General features: G+C 46.0%; 1 protein-coding gene across 4 annotated transcripts in view; it reads left to right on the top strand.

Annotated features, from left to right (window-relative positions):
- RASGRP1 (RAS guanyl releasing protein 1) overlaps positions 1 to 14,523 on the top strand; it is a 65,627-nt gene that overhangs the window by 11,931 nt on the left and 39,173 nt on the right. For 2 of the 4 annotated variants that reach the window (XM_073552142.1, XM_073552141.1), the window contains exon 2: positions 1,458 to 1,639. The exons of 1 other annotated variant lie outside the window; for it this stretch is intronic. In XM_073552142.1, coding sequence (XP_073408243.1) covers positions 1,458 to 1,639 — 182 coding nt within the window. The remainder of the gene's footprint in view (positions 1 to 1,457; positions 1,640 to 14,523) is intronic. One more of the 4 variants, XM_073552143.1, reaches the window with a different exon arrangement.

The raw sequence follows: 14,523 nt of genomic DNA, 5'->3' as shown, positions 1-14,523 counted from the left end.
CAGCTAAATAATGTCTTAATATAAGCTTATAGTGGTCAGAGCTCCTAATTCTGATGCAGGGTTCCAGACAAAGATATAAGCGGTACAGAATGCGAATTAAAAACCATAAGGCTATGTTCACACGTTGCATTTTTGCAGCTTTTTTATGTAAATTTGAAACTGTGTTTTTCAATACCAGCAAAGTGAAATCAAGCTTTTTGGGGGGCCACTAAACTTTATCAGCATATACAAGAGACAAAAAAAAACAGCAATAAAAACGCAGAAAAAAAAAAAACATAGCAAAACCTGCTCTTTGTAAGCAGCTTAAAATTTGCATTAAAAAAAGCCACAAAAACACAACATGTGAACATTTTGCTATGTAATTTAAAAGCAGCATAATAGGGGCAGAGAGCCTGATTCCAGCGATGTGTCACTTTCTAAGCTGCTTGTTGCAGTTTTGATAAAATTCCAGTTTTCTCCAATGTAATGTAGCAGCAATCAGAATACTGAGCTGTGTATAACCCTGCCCACACCACTGATTGGCTGCTTTCTGTGTCCACTGTCAGCAGGCTGCCAATGAGTGGTGAAGGCAGGGTTACACAGATTAGCTTGACTACTGTGCACATGAGACCTAGTCCTGCAGTGATAATCTGCTGATAAAACACTGGCTGTATTAAAACTATAGCACACAGGCTAATAAGTGACAATTCACTGGAATCAGGCTCTCTGCCACTACGGATTAAATAGCAAAAAACCTACTGACAGATTCAGTTTAAGGCCAGATAAACACTTCCGCGTGATATGGACCACAATCCACAGAATGGCCATGAATCTCCTGACCCAAACTTGACAGAGCTTCATATATGCCTATGACGCTGTTGAGTTCAGCCTGGGAGACCCAAGGCCGATCCGTGATTTGGGTTTAATGTCACAGTCCTAAAAGCATCACTGTCCCTCTGCCGCACCTTACAGGGTCCCTGTCTGAAGTTCCCTGAATAATTTTAGTACAGTATTACAAGGTTGAGCTCTTGCGGAGTGGTGGAGCTTTTCTCAAACACTCATGGCTAAGATATCTTCTTGATCCAAGATGTCCTGCCGTCACTGGCATACGGGATCTCTGGCAGCAACTATGATAGAATTACAAAGCAGTAACAATAGTTTCTTTATATAAAAGCCCTGAACTCCAAACTGGTAATTGATGATTCATTGATGGCGGGAAAGTACCCAAAATCTCAGCCTTCTTTCAACCCAGGCATGCATGATGAAAACGTTAACCCTGTGGAATCCTCAGGAAGATCGGTCACTTTCCAAGGAAGGAGAATTCAGCATAATGATTAGTGGTCGGCAGCACAGAGGAGGGGAGGGAAAGCAGGAAGGTTGTCTTCTTTACCTGCACTGGCTATGTAGATGTTGATAGATTTTGCTCTGTCTAATACTAGTTTTGTAACTGATTCATGTGTGGTCTCTTTCTCTCTCAGTAGACCTGCACATGGCTGCACCACTATTCCTAGACTGGCGCTGGAATTAAAGCAAATCATCCATTGCACATCACATCCCAAACTTCCCCAGGTCACTCCCATACGGGTGATGATGCCTCTCGGACAACTCACCAAGGGAGCCAGCTTGGATGAACTGATACAGATGTGCATTCAGACTTTTGGTAAGTTAGTTCAACGTTTTTTTTTTCGTTCTTAAGTATAGTCTTACAAGAGCGTAGGTATGAAATGAAGGTCGAAAGACAGAAGTCCAAGACAATGTCATTGTCTATGTCCTCCTCCTCCTCATGTAGACCTTTACTCCATGAATAGACCCTGTTGTAATGTAACTGATGTTTTCCGAAGTTGGATCCAATTTAGGAAAACATCGTTCACGTATTGTTATTTTTTTGGCCATAATTTAAATAATTATTAAAAATAATAATTATTGCTAATAATAAAGAATAATATGGTCCAGTGTTGAGCTGTGGCTTTCCAGAGTCATCGTATGGCTCCAGTTTTCTAATAACTATCATTCTGATGCGTTGTCCCTGCTGTATCTATTGGTAGGGGGCATAGATGGACGAAGTGACTTATCCAGCTTCAAAAGGACTAGAGTTTTTGAGTGTTTCTTAATGTCAATGTATTTAAAGGGAAGCTGTCAGCATTTCTCTTTTACAATAGGAAGTAGTGGTATCGATGTAACAGAGCATATAAACCAATAAAAATGATACCTTTTTTTTAAAGATCATATGTGCCAGTCATAAGAAATCTAGCGAAGAAGCCATATGCAAATCAGGGTGGAAGTGAAATGGGGGCGTATTACTGCACTTAAAAGAAGCAAATCCAAGTGCACTTACACCCCCCCAGTGCACTTACACCCTGATTTGCATATGCTAGATTTCTTATGACTGGCATATAATTTCTATTAAAAAAATAAATATATTTTTTTACCTATACAGACAAACCACTGCTTTTATATGTAAAAAAAAATGTGGACAGGTTCAATTTAAGACAGACCATCCCTTCCCTACAAAACTGAATTCTGAGACATTGAATATTGTTTTAAAAAAATGGCACAATACAAAAAAAGTGTTCATATATCCAAATTGCGGATGCAAGCAAGCGACCAAACACAGGGTCTACTATTGGGGGCAGAACCTACGTCTTCTATGATCGCTCCTGATGAAGCGTTATTCAGCGGAACACACTGTGAATTGCTTCACTATTATACTGTATGCAGTCCTGGGATATCAAGTAATAAAAATCCTACTCTGATGAAGCAGATCCAATACCAAAATCACAACTGGATAACACGCAGTGTGTCCTAGTGGGTGGGAAGGGGAAACATTTCTCAGCCCCCAATGATCGGAACAAGATGGTAAAAAATAACCGTTATCTTGTATAGGAAATATTGGTCTGGGCAGTGACATGGTGATGGGGCGTCTGAGATGTTGCTGCGACTGGTGCCGGAGCTATAGATAAGTGATGTCGCTGCTTCCTGAGATTAGCAATGAGACAGTGCAGGTTCAGAGGGAGAGGAGCGGAGATTAGGCCTTGCCTGTATCCTCGAAACAGTTGATTACAGAAAGTTTGATGGGATCCATTTTTGTGACCATTCTCGTGTGTTAGTCAAATAGAAAAGTATATAGTGGAGAACTGCATACGGTAACTAGAAATTCCATAAGGGTATGGTCAAGGATTTAGAGAAGAAAAATGGCAGAAAAAAAACTGTTTAAAATACGAGCGTTTTCGTCTAATTTTTGTAGTGTTTTTTACATGCGTTTTTGCTGCAGATTTTTCCACATTTATTAGGGTGAAATCTGCATTAAAATATTGAAAGAATTGACACTATGCAGACTTGAAACAGCTAGAAATCTGCAAAAATAAGCTGGGTGTGCATGAGACTTCAGGGATTTCATTCACTTTGCTGGTGCTAGGAAATCTTTCAAATTTTGTGACAAAACTGCTCGGGTAAAAACGTGTGACTTTCCCATCCCCGTTACAATTTATAGGCAACTCTTATTATCATGCTAATCATTTATACTTAGAGCATTAAAAATGTCTCTGAGGATTCCTGCTATATTTGGTACAAATCGATTGGCAAGATCTGGTCCATCAGTGGCTTTTCCGTTGATTATACAGCGTGGTGCACCATCATCGTTGCAATGTGACCTTGCACCAGACTCGCTAAATAAAGAGGAGCCGCAGACGCCTTAAACTATAATGCAGTTCTCAAGGCTCCCGTCCAGTAACCACAGATTACGGACGTGGCCAATGGACCGGCTAATCAATCCACACCAACTCTGGTTCCTGCCTAATAGCTGTTGATGACCTTTCATATGTAACTGACACCGGCATTACTTCTGGGCTCCCACTAACCACATCTTTATTTAGTTGACCCCATGACACTTTTGGTTGACCTTAGAAGTGTCACAGTGGAGTACGGAGAGTCCGAATTTTTGACATGTTGTGTATCCTCACCGTTTTACAGTAACAAAATAATGGATGAGATTTTACCTAATCACATTGGCACGCTGTGGGAAAAAAAATCTATAGCAGAAAGTGATCAGTACTGTGTATTTTATGTCTGCAATTTGCCAATTTATTCTGTGGACTTTCACACTTGATTTACCTTTTACAATGAATAGGGTGAAATCTGCTGGTGGCACTTAAGGATTTTGTCATGGATCTGTGTCAAAATTTGCAGGGAAAAATTTGCTTCTGTATATTGTACCTTAATTTTGCCACATTAATATACTGCTCTAAAATTGGGCACAAATGTGTCGGTTCCTGGAAGTTTTTATTTAAATACATTGTGAGTCTTGATATTTAAAACATCTAGGATCGATGATGTCTGAATGTTGAAAAGAACTCGCGCCTTAAAATGTAGGTTGTTTTTATAAGTTCAGGGCTTTGTTGGAGCCGCGGAGCACAGAGCTTAAATGTCACTGGCCAGACACCAATTACAATGTGTTTGATTTAGAGTCTCAAGCTTGGACCAATCAATAACAATGACATCAAGACACTTTATTGTTGATTCGTTGACAAAGTTAACCATTTACCACTTAGGATCTTGACCTCAATAATGGAAGGGGTCTCTAGGTGATATTTTTTTGTCAAGTGCAATGCATGGCCTTCCACATCCTGAAAGTGTGGCCAAAAGTAAGTGGAGGTCCAACATCATATCTACTATATTTGATTGTTGACAGAGATAGAAACTGCCATTTCCTAATTAGTGCTCCCAAAGCTCAGGAAACGGAAATGTGTAGAGTAGCATGGTGACACAGCCTTCGGCGGTGCTTTTTACAGGAGCCTGTCACCATGTTTTCCAGATATAAACTATATCCACCACCCTTGTGCTGCCTTTAGTAGCACTCCTACTACCTATTCATAATATCGCAGCTCCCCCATATACATGAGAAAATGACTTTATAATTGCTCCTCTCCATATGCTAACCTGCACCGAAAGGTCTGATGGACATCTCCAGAATGTGCTCAGCGCCTCTTCTGTCCCCGCAGTCACCGTTTCACAAGCCTTGATTGACGTGGCTGACATCTCCAATGTCATCTGCAGAGTCTGCTGTCTCCTATGTCATCCGCAGAATTTGTTGTCCCCTATTTCATATGCAGTCTGCTGTCTCCTATGTCATCCGCAGAGTCTGCTGTCTCCTATGTCATCTGCAGAGTCTGTTGTCTCCTCTGTCATCTGCAGAGTCTGTTGTCTCCTCTGTCATCCGCAGTCTGTTGTCTCCTCTGTCATCCGCAGAATCTATTGTCTCCTCTGTCATCCGCAGAGTCTGTTGTCTCCTCTGTCATCCGCAGAGTCTGTTGTCTCCTATGTCATCTGTAGAGTCTGTTGTCTCCTCTGTCATCTGCAGAGTCTGTTGTCTCCTCTGTCATCCGCAGAGTCTGTTGTCTCCTCTGTCATCCGCAGAGTCTATTGTCTCCTCTGTCATCCGCAGAGTCTGTTGTCTGTTTTGTCATCTGCAAAGTCTGTTGTCTCCTATGTCATCCGCAGAATCTGTTGTCTCCTATGTCATCTGCAGAGTCTGTTGTCTCTTCTGTCATCTGCAGAGTCTGTTGTCTCCTCTGTCATCCGCAGAATCTGTTGTCTCCTCTGTCATCTGCACAGTCTGTTGTGTCCTATGTCATCCGCAGAATCTGTTGTCTCCTATGTCATCCGCAGAGTCTGTTGTCTTCTTTGTCATCCGCAGAGTCTGTTTTCTGCTTTGTCATCTGCAGAGTCTGTTGTCTCCTCTGTCATCTGCAGAGTCTGTTGTCTCTTCTGTCATCTGCAGAGTCTATGGTCTCCTCTGTCATCTGCAGAGTCTGTTGTCTCCTCTGTCATCCGCAGAGTCTGTGGTCTCCTCTGTCATCTGCAGAGTCTGTTGTCTCCTCTGTCATCCGCAGAATCTGTTGTCTCCTCTGTCATCTGCACAGTCTGTTGTGTCCTATGTCATCCGCAGAATCTGTTGTCTCCTATGTCATCTGCAGAGTCTGTTGTCTCTTCTGATATCTGCAGAGTCTGTGGTCTCCTCTGTCATCTGCAGAGTCTGTTGTTTCTTCTGTCATCTCCAGAGTCTATGGTCTCCTCTGTCATCCGCAGAGTCTGTTGTCTCCTCTGTCATCCGCAGAGTCTGTTGTCTCCTCTGTCATCTGCAGAGTCTGTTGTCTCCTCTGTCATCCGCAGAGTCTGTGGTCTCCTCTGTCATCTGCAGAGTCTGTTGTCTCCTCTGTCATCCGCAGAGTCTATTGTCTCCTCTGTCATCCGCAGAGTCTGTTGTCTTCTTTGTCATCCGCAGAGTCTATTGTCTTCTTTGTCATCTGCAGAGTCTGTTGTCTCCTCTGTCATCTGCAGAGTCTGTTGTCTCCTCTGTCATCTGCAGTCTGTTGTCTCCTCTGTCATTCGCAGAGTCTGTTGTCTCCTCTGTCATCCGCAGAGTCTGTTGTCTCCTCTGTCATCTGCAGTCTGTTGTCTGCTTTGTCATCTGCAAAGTCTGTTGTCTCCTATGTCATCCGCAGAATCTGTTGTCTCCTATGTCATCTGCAGAGTCTGTTGTCTCTTCTGTCATCTGCTGAGTTTGTTGTCTATTCTGTCATCTGCACAGTCTGTTGTCTCCTCTGTCATCCGCAGAATCTGTTGTCTCCTCTGTCATCCGCAGAGTCTATTGTCTCCTCTGTCATCCGCAGAGTCTGTTGTCTTCTTTGTCATCCGCAGAGTCTGTTGTCTCCTCTGTCATCTGCAGTCTGTTGTCTCCTCTGTCATTCGCAGAGTCTGTTGTCTCCTCTGTCATACGCAGAGTCTGTTGTCTCCTCTGTCTTCTGCAGAGTCTGTTGTCTGCTTTGTCATCTGCAAAGTCTGTTGTCTCCTCTGTCATCTGCAGAATCTGTTGTCTCCTATGTCATCCGCAGAGTCTGTTGTCTCCTATGTCATCCGCAGAGTCTGTTGTCTCCTATGTCATCTGCAGAGTCTGTGGTCTCCTCTGTCATCTGCAGAGTTTGTTGTCTCCTCTGTCATCTGCACAGTCTGTTGTCTCCTCTGCCATCCGCAGAGTCTGTTGTCTCCTCTGTCATCCGCAGAGTCTGTTGTCTCCTGTCATCCGCAGAGTCTGTTGTCTCCTCTGTCATCCGCAGAGTCTGTTGTCTCCTATGTCATCCACAGAGTCTATTCAACTCTTGCGCCTGCACAGTCAGGAACAAGAGATGCACAGGAGTACCAGGCCGATGGATGACATCAGCCACGTCAATAAAAGCTGGTGAAACAGTGATTTTGGGGAAAGAGGAGACACCACGCACAGTCCAGAGACACCTATTGGACCATACAGATTAGTATATGGAGAGGAACAATTCTGAAAGGCATTTTCTTCCAGGGAAGCAGTGATTTTATGAAGGGCATTGCAGGAGTCCTATTAAAGGCTACACAAAGCTGGTGGATACAGTTTACACAGTGAAAACCTGGAGATAGGTTCCCTTTGAAGTCTTGGATGTTCCGTTAAAGGGTATGTCCATCTTTCCATGGAGTGGGTTAGAAAAGAAGGACTAAGCAAGGAGTAAGGGCTAGATAGAAGAAAGCATTTTGCTCTGGGTGAATACAGTGTAATAGGCGAAGATAGTAATAACGATAGGCTTTTTTTATTGGTTTGTATAGGGCAGTAATACTGCATCTGTACTAAAAAAAAACTGGAACCAGATTTTTTTCACCCAATCTGAGAGCAGTATGATGTAGGGGCAGGGATCTTGATTCCAGCGGTGGGTCACTTAATCAGCTCCTTAAAGTTCTTAAAGCAATAATTTTATCAAATTACACTATCAGCAGGAGATTATCACTAGAGTACTAGTAACCCTGCTGCCATGTAATCCCTCCCCCACCACTGATTGGCAGCTTTCTGTGTGGCGTCCCCAGGAGCATGGTCGCCACAGTGGCATTGCCTTCCTCCAGGAAGGGTGATGTCAGGCTAGGAAGCAATGAAGGGTCTCTCTAGGAGTTAACCATGTCATGCAACACGGTTCCCACTCCAGGCCAGCAGAGGGAGCTTTGAACCAATACTAAGGGGAAGAGTTTCTCTCTGAGGGCCAGGAGGGGAAATTAGTTAGTTAGTGTGAGGAGGGCAACGAGTGTAGACGTGTGGAGAGAAGCTGGAGGTTGAGCTGAGGATAGAGAGCTCCCTCTCAGTGATAGCGCATGATCTGGAGCCTGGTCTCCACGGTTGTATGGATACTGAGGGTCCTGCAACAGAAACCAGAGGAATAGGAAGCTGTAAATGCTCTATTCCCACCTAAGACTCGAAGGCACAACAGCGACAGGTGAGCCAAGAGAAATAGAGGGCTACAGCTGTCTGCCATAAGAGGTAGATCCAAAAGGGAAGAAGAAGGAGGAACTTCAGTGTAACACAGTACTACATGTACCTCAACTAAGCGCTAGGAAGGAGACTACACAACCTATCTGCTTAGAGAGATTCCTGAGTTGCTTCCAGGCTAGCCTGCTCCTGTGCCATCTGTAATCGGGACCCTGGACTGCATTTGCCAAGTAAAGGTAAAGAAACTGCACCCTGTTGTGTCCTTGCCTTCTTCCTACAACCTCTCCGGCACTGCTACATCTTTGTGCCATACACTGCACCCTCGTCCCCAATACCTTTCTACACTGCCCTGGGACCTGCCTGTAGAGGGCTACAACATCACAGCTGCACTACACCATTAGTCCCAGAGGATCTGCATGCAGCGTCGGCTTAACATCTTCCTTGCCGAACACCACAGGTGGCGTCACGAATCATTCATAAACTTTATTCCCATCACTCAATCCCTTTTGCATGGGCGCCCAGGGCCACGGACGGGGTCACCGCTGCTGTGAAATTCCCTCTGAAGGACCGGCCCGGTACCGAGTACCCCACAGCCCTGGGAGGGCGACCCATTTTGGCGTCACGAACAGGATTACGGAGCCCGGTATCCCCGCATCCTGTGTGCCAGAGACTGTTTTGTGTACTCTGGACTGTTGGCGCCATTGCCGCCATTATCCCGCTGCTAGGCGCGCGAGGGAAACCAGAGAGGCGGGCCTTCGTGGGCGGAGCCTGCCGAAGAGCGCGAAGAAGTGAGGTGCCGCGCGGGAAGAGAGGATAGTGCGTGATAAGGGAGGAGCTGAGGCCTACAGCCGGTAAGCCGCTCAACCTCGGGGCCTGGCAACCGTTAACTAAGGGGGAGGAAGAATGTCCGAGGCACGCCCCGATGCAGCGGCGGACGCCCCCGCAGACCCCACAGCGCCGCTGAACCCTGCAGCCAGTGCTGCATCTAGGGCACCGCAAGAAACAGCGCCCACCGCAGCGGTCCCCATAATGCCGGTGTCTATGCCTTACATACCTGGAGCAGCCTGGCTACCGCAGCATTCAGGGGAGTCACATACCCTGAGTGAATTTAAAGAGAGACTGTGCAGTTTGTTTGAGGTGTATCCTCTGTCTGAAGGCCAGAAGGTGAACATCCTTATTGGGCAGCTAACAGGTTCAGCACAGAGAGAAGTAAAAGCCTGGCATGACACTGACAAAGAGACTGTTAAAAAGATTTTGGCCAAGCTAAGAAGCACCTTTGACACCCGCCCTGCAGCTGAAATCAAGATGAGGTTCTTTGGATGTAAACAGAAAGCGCAGGATAGTAGGATAGTATACGGGACTATGCTCTTAACCTGCAGGAGGCGCTGCGAGCCGTCAAGCAGATTGACCCTGACAGTGTGAAAGATGGAGACGGACTGTTGAAGGAGCAGTTCATTGAGGGATTCCAATGCAACACCCACAGAGCACAGCTGCGCATCATAGCCCTACAAAACCCTGACCTAGACTTTGCTGATTTCAAGGACAGGGCTATCTGGGTGCTGCAGGAACCAACTGTCAGCCGTCCGGCTCCCCCTAGGCGCCCAGCGATCACCTACCATCAGGAAGCAACATCTTTCCCTTCCATCCCTGTGGAGGCTGATGCACAGACTATGGATAAAGATCCAACTGAAGAGATGCGTCTTCAGGTCAAGGAATTGACCAAAGGTATAGCTGCACTTACTAAAACCGTGCAGTCCCTGCAGGTGTCCTCCAAGGAGAAGATCCAGCTTGCTTCCAGTCCAGAGGATGTCCCGTGGCTCCGGAAGAGAACCCCGCCACTCCGAGGGAGGAACAACGATCGCTATGACCTGGACGGACGTCCCATCTGTCGTCACTGCCACAAGGCAGGCCACCTTGCAAGATTCTGTCATTTAAACGAGCAACCCCTGGGGCAGAGGGCCAATCCCCAGGAGTAGGACCACAAGGCCCAAAGAACTGGCGAGCCAAGTATGTTGGAGGGAGACCGATCCTTCAAGTGGTGATTGACGGCATCCCCATGAACGCTTTGCTGGACACTGGCTCCCAGGTGACCACTATGCCCTATATCCTCTACAACCGGTATTGGGCTGACTCTGAACTCACCCGTGGCCCAAGTGATGAACTCACAGTGGTTGCCAATAATGGTCAGTCTTTATCGCAAATAGGATGTAAAGAAATTACTGTTAAATTGGGTCGAGTAGAGTTAAAATCTCAAGGTCTGATAGTTGTGGATATTGATCAACGAAAATGTAATCCCATGATGACTCTTGGTACAAATGTAATTGAAAATTGTCTTTCCGAGGTTATTGTCTTGTTGCAACAGGTGGCTGAGACTGCTGGTTCCAGTGAACAACGAGTCCTGCAGAAGGAGATCAAGGCCCTGATGCAAAGACAGCAGGTAGAACTCTCTGGCGGAGAAATTGGCAGCGTCAGAGTGAGTGATGCTTCCCCATTGCAATACTCCCCAGATGTGAAATGTTGATTTGGTGTCGGGCAGCCATAGGCCTCAGAGGAAAAGATTACCAGGCATTGGTAGAGCCAGTATACTCTGATAGCAGGCCCACTGTCCTGACAGCCAGAGGGGTAGTTGATGTACGAAAAGGGAGAGTACCTGTATGCCTTTTGAATTGTGGGGAGGAGGAGGCCACAATACCTCGGTATGCCACAGTTGCTAAGCTGCTCACTGTCAGTAACAATGCAATGCAGGCAGCAGAGCCCTTGGTCTCATCCGATCAGGTGGAGGACAATGGCTCTGTAAAGCAGCTGGAGGAGTGGTGCCAGCAACTGCAGGTGGGGACTGACTCTACACCTTCATACCAGAAAAATGGGGTTTACAGAGTGACCCAGGAGTATGAGCGGGTATTCAGCAAACACCCCCTAGATTTTGGGAAGGCAAAAGGAGTTCAACATCATATCCCCACTGGAGATCATCCACCCATTAAAGAAAGGTACCGGCCTATACCCCAACGCAATACCAATGTGCCAAAGGTATGTTGAGAGAAATGAAGGAGGCTGGGGTGATCAGAGACAGTTGTAGCCCCTGGGCAGCTCCAATAGTTTTTGTAAGGAAAAAGGATGGTACCATGAGAATGTGTGTTGATTACAGAAAAATTAACAGCATTACACATAAAGATACATACACATTACCTAGAATTGAGGAGTCATTAGCCGCACTTAAAACTGCTAACTACTTTTCCACCTTGGATCTCAGTAGTGGATATTGGCAGGTTCCCGTGGCAGAGGCAGACAAGGAGAAAACAGCATTTACCACCCCAATGGGTCTCTGTGAGTTCAACTATATGCCATTCGGGCTCTGCACCGCTCCAGGGACATTTCAACGGCAGATGGAGTGCTGCCTGGGACACAAGAACTTCGAGGCAGTCTTGTTGTACCTAGATGATGTCATTGTTTTCTCCAAGACTTATGAAGACCATCTGGAGCACCTGGCTGAGGTGTTTGAAGGCTTGTCCAATTTTGGCCTGAAAGTGAAGCCCTACCGAAGATTCATCAAAGGCTTCACTGAGATAGCCACCCCTATGCAAAATCTTCTGGTGGGACAGTCCAAGAAAGCCAAACAGAAGAGTTCCACACTTGAATGGACTGAGGAGTTGGAGAGGTCCTTCACCCGACTGAAGAAGGCTCTCACAGGAGATGAAGTTCTGGCATAACCAGATTATGACCAACCATTTGTGTTATATACTGATGTTGTATACAACGTGGGACAGGGAGCAGTACTGTCAAAGGTACAGAATGGCAAAGAAAGAGTGATCTCCTACGCCAGCAGGAACTCTGACAACTACAGTTCCTTCAAGCTGGAGTTCCTCGCCATAGTCTGGGCTGTGACTGAAAGATTCAAGCACTACCTAGCTTCAGCCAAGTTTACCATCTTCACGGACAACAACCCGTTGACTCACTTGGAAACTGCCAAGCTAGGTGCACTGGAGCAGCGATGGATGGCTCGGCTATCTAACTATGAATTCACCATCAAGTACCAAGCAGGGCACAAGAATGCCAATGCTGATGCGCTGTCCAGAATGCCCAATCTGCCAGATGCAGGAGAAGACCCCGAGGCTCTTAAAGAGAAAGTTACCTCCCTTCCACCTGCCAATTGTGGCCCAACGTGCCCAAGGAGTGAGAAACATAAGGTCTGGCGTGAAAGAGGCCACCCTATATAAATTGCCCCATCATGACTGGGTAGAAACCTACGATAGTGACCCCGCAGTCCGCCTGGTGAAGGAGCTACTGTCACAAGCTGACTCACGCCCAGAGTCGAATGCTCCTGAAGAAACCCAGCAGTTGTGGAAGGAAAGAGGTTGGCTGTTCATCTATGAAGGAAAGCTGTGTCGGAGGAGTATCAATGACCGCACTCATGAGTTGGTCTGGCAAGTAGTAGTCCTGAAGAGGGATTCATCAATGGTCTTAGAAGCCTACCATAATGGAGCTGGACACTTCGGATGGAAGAAGTTGGAAGCCTTGCTCTGGGAGAGATTCTACTGGGCTGGTATGAGGAAAGCCATTGAAAATTGGTGGCGGGAGTGTGGACAATGTAACCTGCGCAGAAAGGACCACAACAGCCAGCGAGCTCCTTTGCAGCCAATAATAACCAAACAACCACTTGAGTTGGTTGCCCTGGACCATGTGAAGCTGGTTCCAAGCCGTTCAGGCTACATTTATGCTCTTACCACCGTTGACCACTACTCGAGATTCCTGATAGTAGTGCCTGTCAAGGATCAAACAGCCAGAACAGCAGCCAGAGCATTCCAACAGCACTTTTGTCGACCACACGGATATCCTGAGCGAGTGCTTACAGATCAAGGTCCAGCCTTTGAGGCAGAAGTGTTCCAGCAATTCTGTAACTTGTACGGTTGTAAGAAGATGAGGACAACACCATACCATCCACAGGCCAATGGCATGTGTGAAAAGATGAATCAGGTGGTGAACGACCTTCTGAAGACCTTGCCTTTGGAAGAGAGGAATCTGTGGCCAGAAAAGCTGCCAGATCTGGTTGACCTCTACAATCACATTCCTGTGAATTCCACCAACTGCACTCCAGCCTACCTAATGAGAGCGAGGCCTGGCAAGCTGCCTATTGATTTGGATATGGAAGTCCTTACACCTGAGGTAACATCACCAGATGCTGACTGGGATACAGAACGGCAGCAACAGTACCGTAGAGTACAAGAGTCTGTGGAATTGAGTCTAGCTCAGGCAAGACAAAAACAAGAAAGGCACTACAATCAACATGCACCCGCAGTTCCCTTGTCACCAGAAGAACAAGTCCTAAAGAGGAAAAGGAGGATGCATAAATTGGATGACCAATGGGAAGCTGAACCCTACACCATTCTACCCTCAAACGTTGACAATACCAAGGTGTGCCTTATTAGTAAAGGTGGGGGCGAAACCTCAGCAGCAATATCGAGGGATCATTTGAAATTATACCCTGACCAGCTAAAGGAAAGAATGGAAGAACAAAATAACATCCAACCCATAGAAGAAGAAAAGGTCAGCACTATACTTGGAGAATTCCCTGCAAATTGGACTAATGTAAATGATGCCATAGTGATGCCAGTGTTGACATTTCCCCAACTGGTAGTACAAGAAGAAGTGACTCATGAGAACTCTGAGAATCAGGAAGTTCAAGCAGTGGAAGCCACACCAGCAGTGGAGCCAGAGAATCCTCGTCCTGCCAGTGGTGAATCTGTCATACCCATGGTGAGTCTAAGAGTTCGCAGACAGCTACTACCCAGTTTACCTACAGTGAGTAGAAGTGGTCCTAGGAAGTCTAGTATCCCTGTGTTACGCAGAACCACCAGTAGTGTATTCAGTACTACACACACTACACCAGTAGTTAGCACCACGCAACCAGTGAGGTCCCCAACCACACCAGTGTTACGCAGGTCTACCCGTACTACACAAGGTATACCGCCCATCAGATATCATGTATAGATAAGTTCATGTAAATGTTGAAATTGGGTGTATATATTTAACTGTTCAAGTTTTGTGCCTACAGATATTCTGTAAGAAATTTCCTTGTTGAGTTTTCCCATTTGTGTTATGGACATTTTGGCCACTGGACTAGGTGTGGTCACTAGCTTTGTACATAGTTCACCATTTGCCCAGGAATGGACCATGGACGTTGATGCATGGACTTATCATCACAGGATTATTTTTGGAGCTTTTGGTTTTAGTAATTTTTCATTTTTCTAAATCTTGCACATTTATATTTGTTT

The sequence above is a fragment of the Dendrobates tinctorius genome, unplaced genomic scaffold (genome assembly GCF_039654945.1).
Source record: "Dendrobates tinctorius isolate UK_male_01 unplaced genomic scaffold, ASM3965494v1 ptg000186l, whole genome shotgun sequence".
Lineage (NCBI taxonomy): Eukaryota > Metazoa > Chordata > Amphibia > Anura > Dendrobatidae > Dendrobates > Dendrobates tinctorius.
The sequence above is the reverse complement of the archived record's forward strand: the minus strand, read 5'-3'. Positions and strand labels throughout refer to the sequence as shown.